We start from the raw sequence: 18,084 nt of genomic DNA on the forward strand, positions 1-18,084 counted from the left end.
TATTTTAACAACTAAGATGTGTATGTGGAGCATGTGGCACTGTACCCAGCACATGATAAATATCGCAATTAGAACCTGAGTTACTAGGACACGGTAAGTATTTAAAGTCTCAGTTATTCTATTTCCCCATCAGTCAGCCAGCTCTAAAGAAATCATGGAGTGCTGCAGTCCATGGGGTCTCAAAGAGTTGGACACGACTGAGCAACTCAACTGAACTGAACTCAAAATCAGTTAAGGGCACTTATACCCAATTGAGCCTTGAAAAACATGGCGGTTAGGGCACCTACCCTCCACTCAGTGGAAAATCCAACTTAGAGTCAGCTCTCAGTATACATGGTTCCCCCACATCTATGAATTCAACCCACCTCAGATCATGTCGTTCTATTGTTGTTGTTCAGTCACTCAGTTGTATCCAACGCTCTGCAACCCATGGACCGCAGCACACCAGGCTTCCCTGTTCTTCAGTATTTCCTGGGGTTTGCTAAAACTCATGTCCATTGGGTCCGTGATGCCATCCAACCATCTCATCCTCTGTCACCCATTCTCATGCCCTCAATCTTTCCAAGCACCAGGGTCTTTTCCAATGAGCTGGCTCTGTGCATCAGGTGGTCAAAGTATTGGAGCTTCAGCATCAGTCCTTCCAATGAATATTCAAGATTGATTTCCTTTAGGATTGATCAGTTCAATTTCCTTCCTGTCCAAGGGACTCCCAAGAGTCTTCTCCAGCACTACAATTCGAAAGCATCAATTCTTTGGAGCTCAGCCTTCTTTATGGTCCAATTCTCACATCCATACATGACTACTGGAAAAACCATACCTTTGACTAGATGAAACTTCATTGGCAAAGTGATGTCTCTGCTTTCTAATACGCTGTCTAGGTTTGTCATAGCTTTTCTCCCAAGGAGCAAGCGTCTTTTAATTTCATGGCTGTAGTCACTGTCCACAGTGGTTTTGGAGCCCAGAAAAATAAAATGTCACTGCTTCCACTTTTTCCCCATCTATCTGCCATGAAGTGATGGGACCAGATGGCATGATTTTAGTTTTTTGAATGTTGAATGCTATGTTGTACTATAGTACTTACTGAAGAACTTCCACTCATAAATGTAACCACGAAGTTCAAATTTTTGTTGTTCAAGGGTCAACTATATAAAGTTCTGGAGGCCAAGGAGTTCTACAGAGTTCTACACCTTAGTTGTGCTATTCATGGTAGTTTAAGGCAATTATCAAGCTGGTTTTGGGAGAAAGTTGAACCAGCATTAAAACAAAAGTTTTTAACCACCTACATTAGCTAACTCAATCATGGATTCTTTACAGTTACATCAGAAGTAGAAACAGCAGGTTTAACAGAAAGCTAAGAGGTTTTCTGAAATCCTATTTTTCCTAAAACAAGAAGGTTCTTCACATTGGCTTTACTATCAACCTCCCAACAGAAAAATAAACAGCTTCTTTCCATTTATAAGCTGTCACCATCTACTCTAAGATGGTGTAAGACTTAGTGAAAGTTAAGACTTAGTGTAGGAGGTCTCCAAAATCCCCCCTCATCTGTGCTCCATGCGGTGAAACCAAAACATCTGCAATTTTTAAAGTTCTATAAAACACTAAAAGGAAAAACAATGGAAACACTAACAAAGCTTAAAAAGGGAAAGTCTGACAAAGTCCTTACATCATGGCCCCAGTCTGTGGTTGCTAAGCTGTTCTAGTTAAGCTGATGGACAAGTTTTTCAACTTTATCCCTGGGGGAAGAACTCCAAGACAGTTCCCTTCCCGCCCCTAGTAAGGATCCCTGAAAAAAATCAAGCCAAGGCAGACAGTTAACTAGGTTTCTCTAAGTAGGCAATAATCTCAAGTAGACAATCTCTGTTTATGGTGGTTCAGGGTGGACAATACGCATTCCGTAGGGCTTTGCCTTCAAAAAAAACACCATCCCCTAAGGAGGTACTGCTGCCTGTGGTCATCTTGGCAGGAAACCATACAGCCAAGCTAGCCACTTCCTCATAGGAGCTGCTGAGCCCAAACCATGTCAAACTGCTGAAGTTTAATCATTAAATGAGCATGGTAACAGAGGTGGTGACCAGGAGAAGACTACACATGATGGAGGAATGAAAAGAGCTCTGAGTTTAGCTGCTTTCAGGCAAGGCACAGTGCAGAAACGAGACAATGGACTGAAACCGAAATAAGGTAAGGAAATGCCGGGGTGAATTCATGTTGCTTTTTAAGAAGCTTAACTGTGAAATAAGAAGAGTACCTACATAGTGCTGCGGTAAGGGTGGTATGAGGGAGGCGAGATTTTTGTTGTTTTTGTTTTAACAGAGGCTATGTATGCCAAGGAGAAACATCACAAACAAGGAGAGAAGCTTAAAACAGAAAAGGTAAGTGACAGTCTCTCCAAAAGTAGAAGGGAAGCAGATCAAGAAAAGGGGAGGAAAAAAAAAACCCAAATATGGGTAAGAGAGAAAGGCTTTTCATTATCAAATACAGAGTGGGAGTTTAAGCCTCGACCTTGTAGGTTGGGTATTCCGCTTTGAAGACTCTCAAGCTTATCAGTGATGGAGTCATCATCCTGTGTTAAAAATAATGCAAGATTCTTCTTCTAGTTCTACTTTAGGAAAAAAAGAAAAACAATGGGGAACATGGGCCTTATTTATACAAAGACTTACTAAGTGTTTATGTGATAGACACTGAGGATACAGAGGTAAATATCACCATCAAGAGTTTACAATCTGGTGCAGCCACTATGAAAACACTATGGAGGTTCCTCAAAAATAAAAAACAGAACCACATGATCCAGAAATGTCACAGCTGGGTATACATCTGAAGAAAACAAAGACGCTAATTTTAAAAAATACATGCACCCAACGTTCGTAGCGAGATTATTTACAATTGCCAAGATAGAGAGGTAACCTACGTGTTCAACGACAGTTGACCAGATAAAGAAGATGTGGTACATATATACAAGAACATTACTAGGCCACAAAATAGAAGGAAACTCAACAAAGTTGACAGACTTAGGGATTATCATGCTAAGACAAATAAGTCAGACACAGAAAGACAAACACTCTATGTTATCACTCATTGTTGCTCAGTCACTAAGTCAAGTCTCACTCTATGAGACCCCATGGACTGCAGCACGCCAGGCTTCCCTGTCCTTCACCATCTCCTGGAGTTTGCTCAAACTCATGTCCATTGGGTCGGTGATGCCATCCAACCATCTCTTCCTCTGTCGTCCCCTTCTCTTCCTGCCCTCAATCTTTCCAAGAATCAGGGTCTTTTCCAGTGAGTTGGCTCTTCGCATCAGGTGCCCAAAGTATAGGAGCTTAAGCATGAGTCTTTCCAATGGATAGTCAGGGTTGATTTCCATTAGGATTGACTGGTTTGATTTACAAAGGGATGGATGTAACAAAACAAAAAACAGACTTTAAGATACAGAGAACAAACCAGTGATCACCAATGGGGAGAAGGAATGGGGAGAGGGGCACAACAGGGGTAGGAAATTAAGAGATACAACCTACTATGTATAAAGTAAATTAAGCCACAGGATATATTGTACAGCACAGAGAAATATGGCCATTATTTTGTTATAGATTATACTCCATTTAAGGGCTTCTCAGGTGATGCTAGTGGTAAAGAACCCGTGAAGGAGATGTAAGAGATACGAGTTTGATCCTTGGGTTGGGAAGATCCCATGGAGGAGGGCATGGCTAGTCACACCAGTATTCTTGCCTGGAGAAACCCATAGACAGAGGAAACTGGAGGGCTACAATCCGTAAGTTTGCAAAGAGTCAGACATGACTGAAGTGACTTAGTATATACACAGGCATAGTCCATTTAAAGTTAACAAAAATACTGAATCACTATGTTGGACATTTTGAAACTAAACCAACTATACATACATCAATTTTTAAAAAAGTTCAGAGTCTGGTAAGACAGAAAGGATTGTAAATAAATAATTCCAAAGATTATGACAGCTGCAGTGATGCAAGCAAAGGATGAGGCTGGATGCGGGTACAAGGAATGGAGGAGCCAGCCTAGCACTGATTGCCAAGGTGGACTGCAAATTCCATGGTATTGGAAAGAGTTTAGAAATCTTTTTTTTTTTTTAACTTTACAATATTGTATTGGTTTTGCCATATATCAACATGAATCCGCCACAGGTATACATGTGTTCTCCATCCTGAACCCTCCTCCCTCCTCCCTCCCCATACCATCCCTCTGGGTCATTCCAGTGCACCAACCCCAAGCATCCAGTATCGTGCATCGAACCTGGACTGGCAACTCGTTTCATATATGATATTATACATGTTTCAGTGCCATTCTCCCAAATCATCCCACCCTCTCCCTCTCCCACAGAGTCCAAAAGACTGTTCTATACATCAGTGTCTCTTTTGCTGTCTCACATACAGGGTTATTGTTACCATCTTTAGAGTTGAGAAATCTAATCAAATCTTCACCAGCAAGGGAGAGTTTACACTTGGTCTTGTTTCAAACAAACAAAACGAAGGTTAAAAAATTTTTAATCTAATAGAAAGCCCATCTGCCTTAAACATGGTACTGGAGATGAATACACCCCTAGTCAATTACTCTTTGCCTTTTCATGAGAAAAGAGTTGGGAAGAATTGCACAATAAAACAAAGAATGCTTTTAAGTCTTATCTTGATGGGAAATGAATCAATTTAATTAGACTTAGATTCAAGCAGTCTTGAAGAAAGAGAAGTTTAACAACTGCATTACAGAGTCTGTGTTACAGCTGCATCTCCAAAGCCCACTTTAAGTTTCCTTCAATTAAATCTCAGGAGGGTTTAGGCAGAAGTGTCATCCCCAACACAATTTACAACCTGCTTTCTATCCAGCTCACAATAGGAGGCGATCACAGAAATGCCAATGAAAAGCCGACCACTCTTCTAGGTGCGAGAGTGGCAGGAGGGGACAAAAAAGTCTCCAAGCTCCATTATCTAGGGGAGGCAAGATCACAGAGACGGAACTATTTACTCTAATTCAGAAATGTCTTCATATAGGGAGTGAATTTAACTCACAATCACCTACTGTATATTATGTCCCATACTGGGAGGATGCAGGGGAGAGGAGTAGGGGTGCAGCTTGGGGAGCTTAGATTACCCATAGGGGTCTTTATTTCTCCCCAGCCTGGGTGGCGGACGTGCTTGTTCCTATTCTGGGGAAACATCTTGGCCTGCAAGTACAGGAGTCCCTCCTATCCACAGGGGATACGCTTCAAGGCCCCCAGAGGACACCTCCAACTTCAGTGTCTTTTATGTACTATTTTTTTCCTTTATATACATTCTCCGATAAAGTTTAGTTTTTAAAGAAGGCACATAAGAGATTATCATCAATAAACTAAGAGAATTATGACAACATATTGTAATCAGAGTTCTATGCAGGTGGTCTCCCTCTCAAAATATCTCACTGCACAAATGAAAAAGGTCTTTTCCATCTAACTAAGCATTTATCACACACTGTGGCCATAATTTTTGCAGTCTATGGTGCAACAGCAAAATGAGCATGGATTCTTTTTTCTTCACTATTTCATGGCTAAAGATTTGTTCTTACTCTAGATCTTCGCAACCTCAGTATATATGATTATTTTTCTTTCCGTGTTAAATCTTTCACCTTTTCACTTAGAAAGCATTTTACAGATTTATCTTCGGCACCTTTGCATTGCCAGCATCAATACTCCTATACTTGAGGGCTCATTACGAAGTAAAACAAGGGTGGCTGGAACAGAAGGCACTGAGCTTCCAGGACAATCGATCTGATGACACATGACCCAGATGGCCACCAAGTGTCTAACAGGCGGATACGCTGGACAAAAGGATGATTCCCATCCCAGGCAGGAGAGAGAGAGACTTCATCATACTACTCAGAACGGTGCACACTTTAAAACTCATGAGTTATTTCTGGAATTTTCCATCTAATATTTGTGGCCCATGGTTCACCACGAGTAACTGAAGCTAGGTACAAAGGAGGATTACTGTACAATTCTTGACTAGGTGGAAGCACCGCTTTTGCTTGTAGAGCTAGCAATCCTGCCAGAAGATTTTCTTCATGCTCATGCCACTGTCATCCAAAAGAATTTAATAAAAATAGCCTAAGAACTAGAGAGTGAGGATGACTGTCAATTGAGCCTTCTTTGTATAAAACTGCATTCCACAGGCATGCCCTTCCCCCCCATACTGATTATTCAGGAAGAAAAGATTTCAAATATGTACAATTCAACCATTACATAATTTAAACATCACAAGGCAAAATATGGGAAGGAAAAGAAGGGCAAAAGATATCTTTTATTTAACCTAAGAACCAAGAATGTCAGTCATGTGAATTGATAAAGAGCTAAAAGCAACTAGCAAATGCCTGCTATATGAGTGGATTTAGCCTCTCAACAAAATCATGTGCCCTGCCAGGAAATATCTCTTGTCCTCATCTGCCCAACATGCCTGTCCATTATCAAGTCAAGAACATGACAAAGGTGTCCACAATCCTGCCTCCTCAGTCCCAGCCAAAGCAGCAAGAAATAATGAAAGTACTACATTTTCAGATAATGAGTGGTCACTCAAAAAATCTAAGTGTCAACTGGGGGCTAAAAAAAACTGCTGGAAACTAAAAATGTACAGAGAAGGTGGCCAAATACAAATGACCCTTTTGCACATGTGTCAAAAATATATGAAACTTCACTTATAATGAGGATGTAAATTAAAATAAGCTCTTTTTTTTTAATAACTTAGACAAGACCAAACAAAAAATTCTCAGTAGGCAGATACTTGGGGAATTGGGCCTCTCATGGATTCTCTACGCTTTCTTACTATTTTATATTAATAATGGATTATTATCAGAAATAAATCTCTATTTTAAATTTAATATACAATAAAGGATTTAAGGCAGATCAAGGAAGGGGCTATTATGTGTTTCATTGTCTGCTCCATCTGAGTATCAGGCCCCCAAATGCTGGTTTGCTGCCCTTAGACTCTCTCAGTTCATCCTTTCAGTGCCACAACGCACCTCCACAACCTTACTGTCCTTAGCCCCATGCTGTTGCTGCTGTTGTTTAGTCGCTCAGTCATGTCCGACTCTTAGCAACCCCACAGACTGTCACCCGCCAGGCTCCTCTGTCCATGGGATTTTCCAGGCAAGAATACTGGAGTGGGTTGCCATTTCCTTCTCCAGGGGAATCTTCCCAATCCAGGGATCGAACCTGCATCTTCTGCATTGCAGGCGGATTCTTTACTGCTGAGCCCTCTGGGAAGCCGTTAACCTCATGACTTGATATTAAATCCTAGTTTGGCATATCATTCCCCACTTTACATATAGTCACTTTTCTCCTCTCTTATGAATAAGGCCCCAACCTAAAGCTCTCAGTTCTCTGTCCTAAAAACATCTCCTGATTTCCATTCATCCTTGCTCCACTTGGAACAGCCCCCTTCCCTTGAGGCAGTTGTCCTCATTCTGCTCCACTCCTCTTTCTTCTACCTTCTTTTGTTGTAGCAGATGACAAGTGGTGAAGAAAACACCTAGAAAACAGATTCTTAGCCCAGGTGACAAGACAATCACCTGCAGAGCTGTGAAAAATACCAACTTCCAGGCCCCATCCTGGAACAGTCAAATCAGATCATGAGACCTGTGGCCCAGGCATCTGAGCTTTTAATGTTCCTAGGTGATTCAAAGCAAGGTGAAAAGTCTCAACAGCAAACTCAGCAACCAGGTTACAGGAAGGTGGAAATAACTGCTCCCCCAAACCCCTCCCCAAGCTGGGCTGGGATGCAGGGTCTGGCTCAGTGGGGTTCCCACCTGCGCACCCTCCACACAAACCTTAGCACTGTGTGTGTGTGTCACAACATGAAAATCCTCAGAAAGAACTGCTCTGAGTACTGGAGGTGATTATGTGCTACGGAGATCAGAGACATATGAGGTGAAAGATTCTGTGCCCAGCAGACAGATGTGAGGGGAAAGCCAAGGCGGTCACTGCCCACACGGTCTATCAGTCCCATTGGTTATGTTGTTCCTAAACCAGTCTTGCGGATATCTCTTTAGAAACCTCAACGCCTATAATAATTTTTGAAAGTCCACCAGTTCCCCCTCCCACCCCCAACCCCGGTATCTCCAGCTCTCACAGCAGAGTGTGGCGAAGGAAGAGGATGCAGGTTAAACTGTGTCACAAGGCGGCAGACCAGGGAGATGTTGTGTTTCTGGAAGGCAAGAGGTGGAGTTCCAGAAAGGAATACAAGCACACGAGCCTAGGATAAAACTGGTCTAATGGCCAAAAACAATCACACAAGCACACCTAAATTACATCGACAACAGGCCGAGTAGGCAGGAAATAACTATTTGCCGAGCGAACACAAAAGCAAGCAGTTTTAAAAACTAGGATAGGAATTACGAAGACAGCCACTAGAGAAGAGTGATTACCAAAAGTCTGGTCTTTGGAAGGCCCCTGCTGTTGTGGGAAAGCAGATTTAAACCTGGGCTTGCAACCCGCAGACAAAGGGTGCTGGGGGGAAGCTGGGTGGGCACAGGGGCATGGGGGAAGTCCTAGATGATTCTTACACCAACCCCTTCCGTTTACTCTCTTCAGGCTCTGAGGACAAGAAAAGGTTACCTGAGAGAAATGCCCACTATGTGCAAGGTGCTCAGCATGGCACTACAAGTGGTGGCCAGGACAGACCTGTCTCTTCTGTGGGGCAACAGCCACACCTCTGTTCTGTCCCATCCAACACGCAGGAGTTTCCCTCACCACACGTGCGAAATTCAATTTAAAAAAGCTTGGGGAAACTGCTTAATTTAAAACTCCCTCTTTGGACTAAAATGATCTGCACGTGAACATAAAAACAAGCTAAACCATCCATGAAGCATTAAAAATTTTATTAAAATAAATTTAGTTAGGCAACTATTAAAAACTCATTGAGCAAGTCTGCATCTACAGCTTCCTAATTTTGGCAAAAAAAAAAAAACTGATTTAATAAGTTACTAAAATTTTAAGAATTCTGTACTCTATTTTTTTGTCTGTTTTTGACAAAAATGTTGAGAACAATGAATTTGTTATGTTCTCTGGGACTTTCATGCGAGGGACTTCCATGGTGGCCCAGTGGTTAAGAATCCTCCCTGCAGTGCAGGGGACTCGGGTTTGATCCCTGGCAGGGGAACTGAGATCCCTCAGGCAGCAGAGCAAATGAGCCTTTAACTACTGAAGCCAGTGTTCTGTAACAGAAGTTCTGCCTGATGCAATGAATATCCTGTGTGCCACAATTAAGACTCGACACAGCTAAATAGATCTGCTATAATTTAAAAAAAAAAAAAATTCCTCCACAGGAGGAGAGCCAATACAGAAAGCAACTATTTTCAGAGACGCAACTAAATAGGAAGAAAACAAAAGTCCTAAATGCAACTCTAAGGAACTTCACCCTGTGTTGTTTTCTGAGTACTTTCAGGAGTTTTTACTTTGTTGTTTTTGCCTATTTAAAAAAAAAAAAAAAAACACCTTTATAGGTTTGGAAAGTTCCTATGTCTCTTTCTAGGATTTTATTTCTGATTTATTGCCAAACCCACCATCTTCTCATCAAATACTCCTGATGCTGGAGGACTCCAAAGCAGGTAAGAAGCAACAAGATTAAGGGGCTGGGTCATGCAAAACCTCACCAGATTGGAAAAAACACTTCCCTTGTAGCTCAGTTGGAAAAGAATCTGCCTAAAATGCAGGATGCCAGGGTTTGATACCTGGGTTGGGAAGATCCCCTGGAGAAGGAAATGGCAATCCACTCCAGTATTCTTGCCTGGAGAACCCCATGGACAGAGGAGCCTGGTAGGCTACCGTCCATGGGGTCACAAGTGGGACACAACTCAGCAACTAAACCACCAGCACCAAGACTTGCATTCATAGACCAAATGCCTAAGTCTGCCCAAAATTCTTCAGTATTTCTGATCAACCTGCCGAAACACTGTTTTACGTGAGTGTTTCAGTTCAGTTAGTCACGCAGTTGGTGTCTGACTCTTTGTGACCCCATGGACGGCAGCACATCAGGCTTCCCTGTCCATCACCAACTCCCAGACCTTGCTCAAACTCATGTCCATTGACTCAAACACATGTCCATCGATGTGGTGATGCCATCCAACCATCTCATCCTCTGTTGTCCCCTTCTCTTCCTCCTTCAATCTTTCCCAGCATCAGGGTCTTTTCAAATGAGTCAGTTCTTCGCATCAGGTGGCTGAAGTACTGGAGCTTTCTCATCAGTCTTTCCAATGAATATTCAGGACTGATTTCCTTTAAGATTGAATGGTTTGATCTCCTTGCAGTCCAAGGGACTCTCAAGAGTCTTCTCCAACACCACAGTTCAAAAGCATCAATTCTTCAGTGCTCAGCTTTCTTTAGAGTCCAACTCTCACATGCATACATGACTACTGGAAAAATCATAGCTTTGACTATATGGACCTTTGTCTGCAAAGTAATGTCTCTGCTTTTGAATATGCTGTCTAGGTTGGTCATGATTTTCTTCCAAGGAGCAAATGTGTTTTAATTTCATGGCTGAAGTCACCATCTGTGGTGATTTTGGAGTCCAGAAAAATAAAGTCTCTCACTGTTTCCATTGTTTCCCCATTTACTTGCCATGAAGTGATGGGACCAAAAGCCATGATCTTCGTTTTTTCAATGTTGAGTTTTAAGCCAGATTTTTCATTCTTCTCTTTCACTTTTATCAAGAGGCTCTTTAGCTCTTCTTCGTTTTCTTCCATAAGGGTGGTGTTATCTGCATATCTGAGGTTATTAATATTTCTCTAGCAACCTTGATTCCAGCTTGTGCTTCATTCAGCCCAGCATTTCCCATGATGTACTCTGCATAGAAGTTAAAGAAGCAGGGTGACAATATACTTGACATACTCCTTTTCCAATATGGAACCAGTTCGTTGTTCGATGTCTGGTTCTAACTGTTGCTTTTTCACCTGCATATAGATTTCTCAGGAGGCAGGTAAGGTGGTCTGGTATTCCCATCTCTTTTAAGAATTTTCCACAGTTTGTTGTGATCCACCGTCAAAGGCTTTGGTGTACTCAATAAAGCAGAAGTAGATGCTTTTCTGGAACTCTCTTGCTTTTTCTATGATCCAATGGATGTTGGCAATGTGTGCTTATCACACACATAAGATCATGTAGGTCAAATGTAACTGCCCATATTTATATCTGTTCTTGAATCGGGGACCCAACAGCCATGAAATGCTGACCTAAACTAATGAAATGTTTTCACTGGCCATAAAAGAGTAAAATTTTGAATTCACATCTCTCTGCTTGTCCTGACCTCCCACCATACAGTCCTATCATTGCTGGCATTACTCTTATCAATAAAGAGTGATTACATTCCCACCCAGTGAGGTCTCAGAGCCCTTCCTTTGACAGGACATGCTTTGAGGAACGCATCAAGTATCCCATAAAGTGACATAAGAGCACAGATAAGAAGCACTTCCCAAGTTTAGAGAAGAGAAGGATCAGAGCATTGGAAGAGGTACAAAAGAGGCCACTGCAATTGGGCTAGATTAATGAGAACCCACATTTTTACCAGGAAAGGGGCGTCAGGCAAGAGTGGCAAACTTAGCCGAGGCATACAGGAAGCAAATACATAAAAATCTGCTCAGGGGACAATGAGACGCATGCTGTGGTGAAGCAGAGAATTGGGGTATATTATTGATCCTCGCAGAGAAGGCAATGGCACCCCACTCCAGTACTCTTGCCTGGAAAATCCCATGGACGGAGGAGCCTGGTAGGCTGCAGTCCATGGGGTCGCTAAAAGTCGGACATGACTGAGCGACTTCACTTTCACTTTTCACGCATTGGAGAAGGAAATGGCAACCCACTCCAGTGTTCTTGCCTGGAGAATCCCAGGGACTGGGAAGCCTGGTGGGCTGCCGTCTATGGGGTCGCAAAGAGTCAGACACGACTGAAGCGACTTAGCAGCAGCAGCAGCATTGATCCTCGGATGAAAGAATTATAGCTTATTCTAGCCATCCCTAGCACTCAGAGCCATCCCTAGCACTCAGAGTTGTGCGTACAATATTAATAGTGTCTCAATAGATGTGCACGGGGAAAAAAGGCTGTGCTGAGAATGAGAAAATATGGCTACAGAGAAGACCTTTCATTCAAAGATAAAAACCTGGATCCACATGAATTCAGACCACAGCAGCTGTCCGTGATGTTCATTGAAATCTCCCTGCTACTTCTCCTCCTCTGTTGTCCTCACCTGGCGAAGCAGCCTGGCTAATATCCACTGTTCTCATCTCTAAGCTGAAAGCAGCTGAAGAGAAGGAAAAAAAAACATGCTGACCATCTCCCTCTGAATTGGATCACAAGGCAAAAACGGACACCACTCCACCTGGGTGACACTTCTACAATCCCCAGGTCCTTTCCAAAAGGGCCACTTCACTCTTCATTCACTTCCTCTTCACACCATCTCCTCACCCTCTTCCCTCACCCAGCCTCTAGGTCTTTGAAAAAATAAATGCCAGGGGGCAGCAAAGCCCTCTTCATCCCATATGCCCTCCTCGGTGGTCTCCCACCCACCATTTTGCCCAAGCTCCCTCCAGTCACCACTTGGGGATGGAACAACCCCCCTCCATCTAAAAGCCTCACACCCCACCTGGGCTCCAGCTCCCATCATATCTCACCTTCCATCATCCATTTCTCCCTCTCCCCAACTATTGCCAACCATACTCAGCAGGATGCAAAGATTCTCTTTCCTCACACCAAACTTCTTCCTCATCAAGGTAACACCACCATCCTCACACAGTTCTCCCTTTAATCTACCACAATCTGCCTCCTGCAGCCTCTGGCCCACGGAGGGCACCAAAGCTGTCAAGTCTAGCTTGTTCTTACTGTTCCCGACCTCGCAGCATCTCTCCACTGGGGCGCCCCCATCCTGTCTTCAAACCTGAACTCCCCTTGGCTTCTTTGACCAAATACTCCCCAGTTGCTGCCCCTCAACCTCACCAGCTGCACCTTCCTTCTCAGGCCCCTCTACTGCTCCAGGGGACTTCAGCCTGGGCCCCTCCTCCTTCCCACCTGGACACACTCCCCTAACTGACCTGGACCAGCCTGGTGCTTGAAACACCACAGACAGACCAATGGTTCTGAAACCTTCCCTGCTTTTCAGCAGGGCCAGTTCATCACCACGCCTCATTTCAACTGCAGAGCGCCCTCTCTCCCCTAGCTCAAAACCCAAACCTTTCCCTTCCCTCAGGCCGTGCTCAAGTCTCAACCTCTCCAGGAAAATTTTAATACCTTCCCAGGCCTCCACAGCCTCACAGCTCTCCTCTTAACAGGCTTCCTAAAGCATTTAAACAATCAGCAGTACAGAATTTATTACTTAATTACAGACATTCTGAGATTATTCCCTAGATGTCTGCTTTGCTTCGGTGCAAATCTTCCCTCTCCAACCAGACTGAAGTTTCCAAACACCAGCACTTCTTTTTGTGTACCTAGCACTGAGCCGCATACACTGGGGATGTCCAATTATCAGTCCTCTGATAGCAAAAGAACTTAACATTTTATAAAAGTAAAAACCAAACCCGAGCATTATTTTAGTCTGTTAAACAGTCTGAAAAACATCTGGATTTTGTCCCAAAGTTACTTAACAAATCATAAAATTTTTTTAAAAGAAACCTTTTATCTACAATCACCATGTAGCATCACCAGGAAAACACTATTGGAAGACCACGACTAAATCTGTGAAACTTTCTACCACTGATGTCTTCAGAATTTTTAAAACTTAATATTGAGCATTTCACATGAAACATAGAAATAGATTTCCAACAAAAGCATTAATGCAGTTAAATTTGTATTCAGTTTGTGCGTAAAATAATAAATGGAACATAATCCTTTAATGCAGAAGGTTATATAAGATACAAGGAACAAGTGTGGTCAAGCTGAGGATTTCTGCCAAACCTCTCTAGAAACATGGCTATGAAAATAAGTGTTGTTCACTAAGATCGTAGAAGAATCTGATGGAGAAGGAAATGGCAACCCACTCCTGTATTCTTGCCTAGAGAAACCTATGGACAGAGCCTGGTGGGCTGCTGTCCATGGGGTCGCACAGAGTCAGACACAACTGAAGCAACTTAGCATGCATGCATGCACTGGAGAAGGAAATGGCAACCCACTCCAGTATGCTTGCCTAGAGAATCCCAGGGACCAGGGAGCCTGGTGGGCTGCCGTCTATGGGGTCTCAGAGAGTCACACACTACTGAAGCGACTTAGCAGCAGCAGAAGGATCTGAGAAAGAAATCCACTAAGAAGAAATAATCTTATTTTTAATTAGTAAAGAGAAAGAAAACTTCAATCCTTGCCATCCTTTCAACCCCCAACTTTCCACTCGGCAGCCACATCACAACTCAGCTGAAAACGTTTGGCCACACCGAAGGAATTAGAGAGCCTGCCTATCCTTGACTTGTTCCTAGAGCTCCCTGAACCCCTACCACCACCACCACCATTCCAAGCACTAGACATGTGTCCTTGACATTCCAGAAACTTCAAACACACAATTCCTCAAGCATCTCCACTATCCTGGGCCTGCCGGGGATGCCCACCTCTCATCCCCTCATTTCCTCCACAGTATCTTTCTCATACTTCTCAAATTGGCTATGGGTTCTCAGATCCTCGATCCTACCCATTATGCCCCAGAGGAACCTCGGTTGCCCTCTTATGGGTTCCTTTTGCTAATTGTGTTCCCTGATATTAGAGTGTTTAACCATACTGTCCTGAGACTTCATGAAACTTTCTCCTCAAATCTGTGTGAGTTCCTAGAGAAGAAAGATAATGTTTTTGTCTGTATTCTGTATGAATTGAAAAGTGAGTGTGCCCCAAAACCAAAGGTCCAAGTTCTTACTCCTAGTACCTCTGAAAATAACGCTGCTGGGAAATAGGGTTGGTTTTTGTGGGTTTCTCTGCAGATGAAACCAAGTCATGAATCTTGAGAAAAGAGCCTCGTGGACTTCCCAGTGGACCCCTAGATTCAAAGACTGGTGTCTCATAAGAGAAAGGAGAATATTTGAAAGACACCACAGGGAAGACCACAGGAAGACAGAAACAGAGTGGAATTGAGCTGCCACAAGCCAAGGAAAGTCAGAAGCTGAAAAGAGGCAAGGATTCTCCAGAGCCTTGGCAGGAACATGGTCCTGCTTAAAACCCTTGCTTTTGGATTTTCGGCTTCCAGAATGGTGAGAGAAGAAATTTGCTGTCTTAAGGCATCAAACTAGTGATTAATCTACCACAGTCCTAGGAAAATAACACCTAGTCCAAACCTCAACATACTGCCAATGATCTAGAAATGATTTAATAAAAAAAAAAAAAAAACCTGTGTTGAACTAAGGAAGATGAAGACAAGGAATGAAGATGAAAAAGCATGTGAACTGCAGGGCAAGAATCCAGGGCACGGATCCCCTCGCTATAAATTTATCATAGGAATTGGGCAAGTCACTTATCTACTATGACCATCTAATTTATTCTCTAGGAAAATGAGGAAACTGGCCCAGAACACCACACACACACACACACACACACACACACCCCCACACACACACCCACACCCACCCACCCACCCCCATTCTGATACACTTGAAACCAACTTCATCCAGAACATCAACTTTATCTGATCCTCAATTATAATTCTTCCCATTCACTAAATTGTATTACTTTTACTTTAAAGGACTTTCAGGTGCAAAAAAAAGAATTACAATGACATTTCAAAGGCACATATTTTAATCAGTTCATTAACATTCAATGAAATAGTTTGATCATATTCTGAAAAGTTATTTTCTACAATATCAACTTTTTTCTCCCTGTGAAATCAACAATTTACAATTGTTGACAATTCAGGAAAAATCGACCTAAACTTGAATCAGCTTAAGTGCCACTGATTCAGAAGCCAAATATAGGACTAATTTCTTCAGAGTAACAGAGGATATCTCCAAAACAAAGGTTTTCTCCACTTGACTCCAGACTGTAATTACGGGCCCATACTCAAGATTTCCACTTCAAAGAATCTGGCTAAGAAATAAATACAGCTGCTGCCACTACCAAGTGGTCAAGCGTTGGTAAAGGAATCAAACAAAACAAAAACTCTTTTACCTTTTTCAGGCCTCCATAAACAGAAAAACACACAGTTTTCCTGTGTTAAACCTTTCCTAATTCAAACAAATGGAAACGAAGAACAAACGTGTTAGTAATGAAATCTGTACTTACCCATAAATCCTGCTAGGGTTAATTTGGGTTAAATTAAAAACCATATTTCTGGGCTAAATTAAAAACCATATTTTAAGTTCTTTCACAGGTCACGCTGTTCCTCTTGCCTTCATGTTTTTATACTGGCAGCCTTGATTCTTTTTTAGGAAACCAACCAAAACAACACAGAGGCACACGGCGCCGAGGGACTCATATTTCAGTTCGACAAAATACCCATTAGAAACACTTTTAAACTGTCCCAAACCAATTCCTCGTTCAGAAAATAAAATCAAGAGTCACCGGGCCAAGGGTTCAGCTAGAATTGGCAAAACTGGACAGTGAATCGTAGCACAAAGTGAGTTACGAGACCAAAAATTTTTCTTTCCAGGTGGAAACTCAATCCGAAAATCCCTTGAGTTGGAAGGCTCAACAAACCCAGTTTGCAAATGTGAAGTTCTCGGCTTTAAAGATAAGCTCTCATACCCAAGAAACCGGGGGTCGAAGGTGCACGATTTCATCTCAAATATATTTCTGGGCCCTTAAAAAAAAACTCTTATTTTACAAGGTGCTCTTTAATGTAATAAAACTCAGCCGGCAAAAGCAAAGGAAACAGTCTGGAAGTTTGGAGATCACACACAGTGGCGTTCAAAGTCCCTGTGTGGCTTTAGTATCCTGAAAACTAGTGTTCGAGTAACTTAACTTGCAAGTAACTGAAGGGCTGGCCCTTCTAGCCCAGCTGTTTTCCTGCGCCCAAGCACGGATGAATGAGCTTTAACTCCGCGGCTTGCATGTTTACTTGCATCCTCACGTGGCACCGCGCAGCTAGCTTCACAAGCACTGCGCCGGGACCGCGCGGGGGAATCCTAAAACTTTTACTTTGCAAACTAGCGGAGCGACGCCGGCACACATCCGCTCGCCAGCCACAGAAACGCCTCCGGCCGAGCCCGCTCGTTCCCCAGCATCACCCCCGCCAGCGGCTCCACGCACACAAAGGCGCGGGGGTGGCGGCGGGACCCTCTTCCAAGTGGCGAGAAAGGAGAAGCAACACGACGGAAAGCGCTGGGACGGAAGAGACCGGGCGCCAGGACAGAGGGGCGCCCCGCGGGCTACTCACAGGGTAACCGTGCGGTTCGGCAGCGTGTCCGGGGGCAGGACCTGCGCGAGCTCCAGGCTGCTGCACACCACCTTGCCCTCGGCGGCGCCGGCCGCCCTCCCGGCCCCTCGGAGCCGCCCGTCGTGCTTGCAGCCTGGGGGCAGCGCCACGGCCCCGCCGCCCAGCAGCGCGAGCAGCGCCAGCGGCAGCAGCAGAAGGGGCGGCGGCGGGCGGCCCCGCGGGCGCCCGGGCCGTTCCATGCTGCGGGCCGGGCGGCCGGCCGGGGCCTGCGGGCCGAGCGACGCAGCGCTGGCCTAGCGGGCCGCCCTGGTGCCCCGGCGGACTGGAGCGCAGCGCGGGCCCGGTGGCGCCCGGAGTCTCGTGGTGGCCGGAGGACGCGCCCTCCTCGGCGCCGACATGCTCCTTTGTCCGCAGCTGCCGCGCTCGGCCTCCGGGGAGCCGCGGGGTCACAGCCGCGTGGGTCCCAGCGCCGCTCTACGGCGGGGCGGGAGTGCCGCCGCTTCCTCCACCTCCTCCTCAGTCGCCGCCGCCTCCCCCGGCCACTGCCCGCGGCGGCTCCTCCCAGCCCGCCGCCCCCGCCCCTTCCCCTCCGCCACCTCCTCCTCCTCCTCTACCTTGTCGTCTCCGCTCCCCTCGCCGCCCGCGGCTCCGGGAAGGAGGGGCGTGCGTGGGGACCTGCGCCGCCCGCCGCGGAGCCGGACCCCCGGTACCTAGGCGCTCCCGGCTTCTGGGCCGGAGTTGTGGGTCAGCGGGAGTACCGTACCCGTAGGGAGGG

At 44.6% G+C, this 18,084-nt stretch overlaps 1 protein-coding gene across 4 annotated transcripts in view; it reads right to left on the bottom strand.

The window, feature by feature from the left end:
- Nucleotides 1-17,787, bottom strand: part of ADGRA3 (adhesion G protein-coupled receptor A3) — a 132,458-nt gene extending 114,671 nt beyond the window's left edge. For 2 of the 4 annotated variants that reach the window (XM_059887743.1, XM_024993526.2), the window contains exon 1: nucleotides 17,310-17,787. In XM_059887743.1, the coding sequence (XP_059743726.1) occupies nucleotides 17,310-17,548 (239 nt within the window). In that variant the 5' untranslated portion in view covers nucleotides 17,549-17,787. Of the gene's footprint in view, nucleotides 1-16,216; nucleotides 17,260-17,309 lie in introns of those variants that run through there. The other 2 variants (XM_024993527.2, XM_010806048.4) reach the window with 1 other exon arrangement.
- Between the last annotated feature and the right edge of the window lie 297 nt (nucleotides 17,788-18,084).

The sequence above is a fragment of the Bos taurus genome, chromosome 6, assembly GCF_002263795.3.
Source record: "Bos taurus isolate L1 Dominette 01449 registration number 42190680 breed Hereford chromosome 6, ARS-UCD2.0, whole genome shotgun sequence".
NCBI lineage: Eukaryota > Metazoa > Chordata > Mammalia > Artiodactyla > Bovidae > Bos > Bos taurus.